This window comes from Leptonychotes weddellii, chromosome 1 (genome assembly GCF_054177405.1).
Source record: "Leptonychotes weddellii isolate Sample4059 chromosome 1, ASM5417740v2, whole genome shotgun sequence".
NCBI lineage: Eukaryota > Metazoa > Chordata > Mammalia > Carnivora > Phocidae > Leptonychotes > Leptonychotes weddellii.
The window spans coordinates 190,454,525-190,461,527 of record NC_138369.1 but is presented as its reverse complement, the minus strand read 5'-3'; the positions used below and the strand labels follow the sequence as shown (position 1 = coordinate 190,461,527).

At 55.6% G+C, this 7,003-nt stretch overlaps 1 protein-coding gene across 1 annotated transcript; it reads right to left on the bottom strand.

Annotated features, from left to right (window-relative positions):
• Positions 1 to 48: 48 nt before the first annotated feature.
• Positions 49 to 5,612, bottom strand: RRP1 (ribosomal RNA processing 1). The gene is made up of 4 exons (XM_081800786.1): positions 5,380 to 5,612; positions 4,159 to 4,241; positions 2,319 to 2,376; positions 49 to 399 (listed from the first exon to the last, which is right to left on the bottom strand). The coding sequence occupies exons 1-4, from the start codon at positions 5,510 to 5,512 to the stop codon at positions 128 to 130; spliced, it is 546 nt and encodes a 181-aa protein (XP_081656912.1). The 5' UTR covers positions 5,513 to 5,612; the 3' UTR covers positions 49 to 127.
• Positions 5,613 to 7,003: the final 1,391 nt, after the last annotated feature.

Genomic DNA, 7,003 nt, shown 5'->3' with positions numbered 1-7,003 from the left:
GTGGCAGCTCCAGCAGGGTGCAAGGCTGCGGCCCTGATCCTCCCCAGACAGGCCATTTTCATCTCCTCCTCTGAACCGGAACCTGTGCACTGTTTAAGTACTGAGTTCTCTGCCCGCTCACCAACCCTCAGAGACAGAGCACATGCCGGGCAACCCTAGGCCCTCGAGACGTATGGGTCACAGTACTCAAGGGCGCAGCCCTGCCAGGGCAGGAGACGCTCGGAGGCCACACTGCTCGGGGCCGTGCCCCCGGCTCCCCCAGCCCCGCCCCTACGCCCCCCATGCCTGCTGCTGCTGCCGCCAGCAGCCTCACCATGTAGAACTTATCCAGGCGCAGTCTGTCGATGCCTGGCCACTCGCGGTTCATGGTTTGCCAGAATGTCTGAAGGAACAGATGCTCTGCAGGAAGAAAAAAGGCCAGAGAGAATCACAGGGGAACACAGAAGCCACTCCGGGAAGTGAGGTGAGACAATATGGAGAAACCTGCTCAGGACATCATGTGCGGCCAACCTCTAGGGTCCTCAGTCCAGTCTGCTGCACTCAGAAGGGGTGTTCGGAACTGGGCTTAGAAATGGGGCTGGAGAAACCTCAGAAAGAAAAGCAAAGCCCAGCTACAACCTCAATCTGCAGCCACGTTCTCTGAAGAATAGGCACAAAGAGCTGGCAAAGCCACTAAAAGAGAAGGGCTGCTTGGGCCGGCTCTTCCCCTACTGGGGCCGGAGACCCTGCCTGACCCCCACAGGCTGGCTCTTCCCCTACTCAGGCCGGAGACCCTGCCTGACCCCCATGGGCCGGCTCTTCCCCTACTCGGGCTGGGGATCCTGCCTGACCCCCCCAGGCTGGCCCTTCCCCTACTCGGGCCAGAGACCCTGCCTAACCCCTATGGGCCAGCTCTTCCCCTACTTAGGCCAGAGACCCTGCCTGACCCCCCCAGGCTGGCTCTTCCCCTACTCGGGCCGGCGACCCTGCCTGACCCCCATGCCTGGCCCCACTACATCCACTAACCCACCAGGCACAAACCCTCCCGATAATGTAGGTCAGACACACAGTGCTATATGCTAACCTGTGTCCCCCAAATTCATGATGAAGCCCTAACCCCAGGACCTCAAATAAGACTATATTTGAAGGGCACCTGGGTGGCTCAGTTGGTTAAGCGACTGACTTTGGCTCAGGTCATGATCCTGGAGTCCCGGGATCGAGTCCCACATCGGGCTCCCTGCTCAGCAGGGAGTCTGCTTCTCCCTCTGACCCTCCTCCCTCTCATGTTCTCTGTCTCTCATTCTCTCTCTCGCAAATAAATAAAATCTTAAAAAAAAAAAAAAAGACTATATTTAAAAATGAGGTCTTTAAAGAGGTAATTAAGGTAAAATGAGGTCACTGGTGTGGGCCCTGCACCAATGTGACTGGTACCCTTACAAGAGATGAGAACACAGACACTCACAGAGGGACAAGCGTGTGAAGACAGAGGAGAAGGCGCCGTCTGCACGCCCAGGAGAGAGGCCTTGGGGAACCAGCCCTGCCCACACCTGGGCCTCGGGAAACAAACGGGGCCTCCCTGATCTCCAGCTACAAGTTTCTCCAAAGGGTCGGTCAGACAGTTCAGTGACGGGCAAACTAACCCATTCAACCGTCAGCAGGGGACTGTTTTGTACCTGGCCTTCTGCTGAGCACAGAAACTCTCCTGCAGGTTCCCAGATGCTAACGACACACTCCCAAATTGAGACAGTGGTTACCGTCCCTAACTATGACTACTCTACCGACCTCCCGGTAACTGAACTAAACCCACCCACCGGGGGTAACCGGGGCCTCACCAGCAGCAGCCACAGCCGTCTCTGCCAGGGGCGCGGGCTCCCCACCCCGAGCATCGGAGGGAGGTGCCCGGGCTCCACCCCCACAGCTTGATTCAACTGGACCGGAGTCTAAACATCAAGATGTCTAAAGATGCCCCAGCAATCACAGAGGGCAGGCAGCAGGGTTGAGAACTACAGATCTTGGGCAGGACAAAAACGGATGGGTCGGGGAAGCGCCCTGAGGGAATGCCACCATCAGCTGACCCGGTCCAGCAACTTGGCCACACTGCACTAGATTTCCATTTTCATTTTAAAACGCAAGTTACTGGCCCTTCAGCCTCGAGCTAGGTCCCCGTTGGACAAACAAGTTAATACTGCTGAACACTTAGAACAACATTTCGCATGTAAGCCAGGACAGGGACCTCCCTCTTGCTCTACATCTTAAGAACACAAGCCTTCCACATCTGGTAGCCAACTCCCGGCAGTTCTGCCCTTCCCAAAGGGCTTCCCCGAGGCGAGGGTACTCACGTGCCTCTGTGGTCTGGAAAGCATGGATGAGCTGGGAAATGGTCCTCCCTAGTTCCTCCTGGGGTAGTAAACAGTAGAAAAAATTCCCTCAGACCCTGAAGAAACACGGCCTTACAACAAGAAGCCACAACAGAAAGACAACCACACGAAATCTCCACTCGCTCACCACGAGAACCAGCTCCCACCGGCCTTTCTACCCAGCGTGCTTCAGGTCTGCAAGCTGCACGGTTGCAAGAGGCCTCCCCCTGCAGCCAGAACCAACAGAAGCTCATCACAAGCAAGGGCAGCCACTGCTCCCACGACCGGGGCTGAGCCTCAAGCAACAGAGACTGACAGTCAAAGGGGGGCACGGGAGAGATGGGGCCACATGACCAGCCGGAAGAGACGGACCAGACCCCAGAAACTACTCGCTGCCTGCCAGTGTCACTGTGCTAAGCATCCCCTAGGGCACTTGCTAAACAGACAATCCCAGAGCCTCCCCTCAGTAGGCATCAAATACAGCACAGGAGTCTGCATTTTAAATAAGTACCCTCACCACCAGGTAATTCTGAAAAAAAGTAAACAATTCACTCTGACAAACACTGTTTTAAAAAGGCCAGCATGAGGGGCGCCTGAATGGCTCAGGAAGCTGGGCGTCTGACTCTTGGTTTCGGCTCAGGTCATGATCTCAGGGTCGTGAGATCAAGCCCTGCATCGGGCTCCTCGCTGTGTGGAGTCTGCTTGGGATTCTCTGTCCCTTCCCCTCTGTCCCCCCCACGCATGCTCTCTAAATAAATAAATAGAATCTTAAAAAAAAAAGCTAGCATCTTAGGGTAGTGAAACTGCACTGTAAGATCCTGTCCTAGTGGGGCATGTCACCACACACTTGTCCAAACCCACAGAATGCACACACTAACGGTGAACCCTCACACCCACTATGGGCTCTGGGGACGGTCTGTGTGAGGCAGGTTGATCACCTGTAACGAACGCACAGCTCTGGTTGGGAGGAGCTGTTCACGTGTGCAGGAAGGGGCTGTATGAGAGTTCTCTGTACCTCAATTTCGCTGTGAACCTAAAACTGCTCTAAAAATAGTCTAATTCTTAGAAAAATAATTAAAAAAAAAAAAAAACCTAGCAGGAGAAACCCTTTTCTCAGCAGACTTGGATTCTATCCCTCAGTTTCCCTATTTCGGCGCGGTCTGCCGCCTCGGACACACACCCGAGCTGGCAATCACCTGTCACACCAGCGCTCCCCTCAGCAGCACCACACACACTCTAACCAAAGGCCTCGGCCCTCTGACTGTAAACAAAGTGTTGAAGCTAGGGGCGCCTGGGTGGCTCAGTCGTTAAGCATCTGCCTTCAGCTCAGGTCATGATCCCAGGGTCCTGGGATCGAGCCCCGCATCGGGCTCCCTGCTCCGCGGGAAGCCTGCTTCTCCCTCTCCCACTCCCCCTGCTTGTGTTCCCGCTCTCGCGTCTCTCTCTGTCAAATAAATAAGATTTTTTTTTTTTTAAAGATTTCATTTATTTATTTGAGAGAGAGAGAGTGAGAGAGAGAGCACAAGAGGGAGGAGCGGGAGAGGGAGAAGCAGACTCCCCGCTGAGCAGGTAGCCCGATGCGGGACTCGATCCCGGGACTCCAGGATCATGACCTGAGCCGAAGGCAGTTGCTTAACCAACTGAGCCACCCAGGCGCCCCAAATAAATAAGATCTTAAATAAATAAATAAATAAATAAATAAAGTGTTGAAGCTATAAAACTTCATAACTCATTCAGTGTCTTTCGCTACGTTAAAATGGGGGTCAACCACGTGCCCATCTGTCCTCCCACTGATGCTTCTGCTACTTCCTCATACACTCACCTGGAGGAGCGGCTTGTCCTGCATCCACATGCAATAAAACAGTCCTTTCCAGACCTTCAGCAGCTCGTCATGAGTGAAGCCACCTGCACCAAAAACAGTGACACTCAGACAAAGCAAACCCAACTTTTTACTGCCAGCAACAAAGCCAGAGAAATGTTGAGTGGCTGAATTAGATCAAAGCGCTCTAAGTAGAAACATACCTGGCCCTCCCCTCTCCTGGAGGCCCTCCCTCCCCTCCCTTTCATCCTCTCAACTCAGAACCCGCTGGACCTGTGGCTGTTAGTATTCCCCCACCTAACGGCCCTTTCGTTACTCAATAAACACTAAGAATCTACAAGTATCCATATCCAAGGCACCGTATTCCATTTGTGGACACTGAACATTGCATGGATTTGCTGGCGATAACTCATTCAGCTTTACATGTTGCGGTTTGTGCACTTTCCTGTATTACGCTTCAAATTTTAAAAGGAAAAATTAACTCATTCAAACTAGTAAGACACACAGACATATAAAACCCTTGAAATATTTATGGCGGTCCTAACTCTGTGTCTGGCACGCTGTTCCTGAAGCAGTGCTTCTCGGACTTCAGCACCAGGATGGAAATCACCTGGAGAGCTTCTTACACCAGGCTGCTGGCCCAACCGCCAGCGTTTCTGACTGCTTGGGGCTGGAATGGGACTCATAATTTGCCTTTCTAACAGGCGTCGGGGTGATGCCGATGCTGCTCACGGGGCCACGCTTTCGGAACCAGCCCTAGAGTGACCAGCTCACAGGAAGCATGTCCTCCGCCCTGGGGGACGATCCGCCGCAGTCTAACTCAGACCACAACCCAATAATTATACGAAGAAAGAACTGCCAACAGCAACAAACGCCGCTCCGAGGGCCCAAACAGCGGGCAGCAGAGACAGCAGGGTATACCGTCAGAAGGGGACGCCGGCTCCCCACAGCGTGGGGGCGCAGCGCCAAGGGCTCGCCGGGCAGGGGTGGGGCTGTGGGAGGCACCCTCGCAGACGCCGCCGCGCGGGCCTGACCGCATGCAGGACCCACGTGGTTCGGAGGTTTCCCCCCCGACACACACACACACACACACACACACACACACACACCACAGACCGCGCCTCCGCCGACCTCCGGCCGCCCCGCGCACCCCGCCCGGCCCGGCCCGGCCCAAAGGCGCCCCGGCCTCGCAAGGCGCCCCGACCCCGCCAGCCCCGCGGCAACCTGCGGCCCGCTGAGTCCTGGCGACGATGTATTTCCGGAGCTTCTTCACCGCCCGGTCCCGGGTCACCTGCTCGTTTCCGGCCAGCCGCTGGGCCAGCTGGATCTCCGGCGGGAGCGGCACGCGCGGAACCATGGCGAACGCCCCGGACCCCTGGGCTTCCGCGACCACGTCTTTTCCACTCGGCGCGCGTGCGACGTCACACGGCCGCGCCGGTCTCCCTCGGGCGTGCGCATGACGTCACAGGGCCGCGACCGCCCCTCCCGGGCCACGGGCGCCGCCGCTTAGCGGCCAGGCCCGGTAATGGCCGCGTCGCCTGGTTCTGCGGAGGGTACAGTTAGAGAGGCCATGAAGCGTGCGCCTGCTAGGGGACTGTAGTTCACCCCGGCCGGTGAGGGGTTGGAGAAAGACCCTGTGCAGCCCCCATGAACCACTGACTCCGGCGAAAGTCATCCGAAAATGCCACGACCGAGGGAGAGCGGTGGCGCGGGCCGGTTTCAGCCGCGCCCCGAGTGGCCCGCCACGGCCGGGGCGCCCTTACCCGTGCCCCAGGGTCTGTCACAGCCGCTGACTCGGGGAGGGAACGGAAGCCCTTCTGGGACTCGGGCGGCCTGGCCAGGAGGAGCCGAACAAACTCGGATGAACCCCTCACGAGAGAAGCCGATAATTGGAAAAGAGAAAGGGAGGAGTTTAGTTTGGGTGGCGGCAGCCGGCGGAGGTGGACGCTCCAGCCCTAACCACGGACCTCTCCACCGCCGGCAAGACGGACACCGAGAGTTTTCTAGAGAGAGGGTCAGGGGGTACAGGCCAGAGAGCAGGCGGAGAGTGCGTGATCAAGGGTGGGGTTCGGTGTGTGCTCAGCCCTGATCGTGGGCGGGGAGGGGATGTGTGGCAAGGGGGCTTCTAGGCATTCTGTTGCTGTCTGGGCTTTTCCGGTCAGCTGTTTACAACGGTCTGGACGTTGTCAGTGTCTCAAGAAAGTGCGATGAGGAGTAACAGTTGGCATCTATTGGAGCAAGAGCGCTGGCTGACACCAGGGTCACTTGTGGGGCAGATGAGCCTGAAGCTCGCCCAGCCTCTCGGTCTGCACCCCTGCTTTCAGGATGTGGAGGAAGGCTGCCCACAGTGCATGAGAAAACCACGAACTCAGGTCTAGGACAGTTTGCAAGACAGCTGTCCTGATGTCTTCACAAAGTTAATGTCCTAAACAAGGACTGAATGGATGAATATATATAAGAGGAGGGAATGCAACATACAAATCTTGACTGGACCCTGGTTTAAAGAAAAAGCTAAAAAGTCATTTTGGAAATAATTGAGAAAGCTTTCATACAGACTCTGTGTAGATTATGGTACAGGATAATTGTTTCTTTTCTAGGGTGTAATGGTGTTTATGTAGAATGAGGTTCAGCAGAATTTTTCTATAAAGGGCTATGTGTCCAGGAACCCCATGACTACCCCCAGGTTCCCTGATTTGCTAGGAGGACTCATGACTATGATTTATTAAGGCAAAAGGATACAAAGCAAAATCAGCACAGGGAAAAGGCTTGCTGAGTGAGTCAAGGAGGAAGCTTCCAGAAGCTTCTCCTGGTGGGGTCACACAGAATTTGCTTAATTCACAGCAAAGGG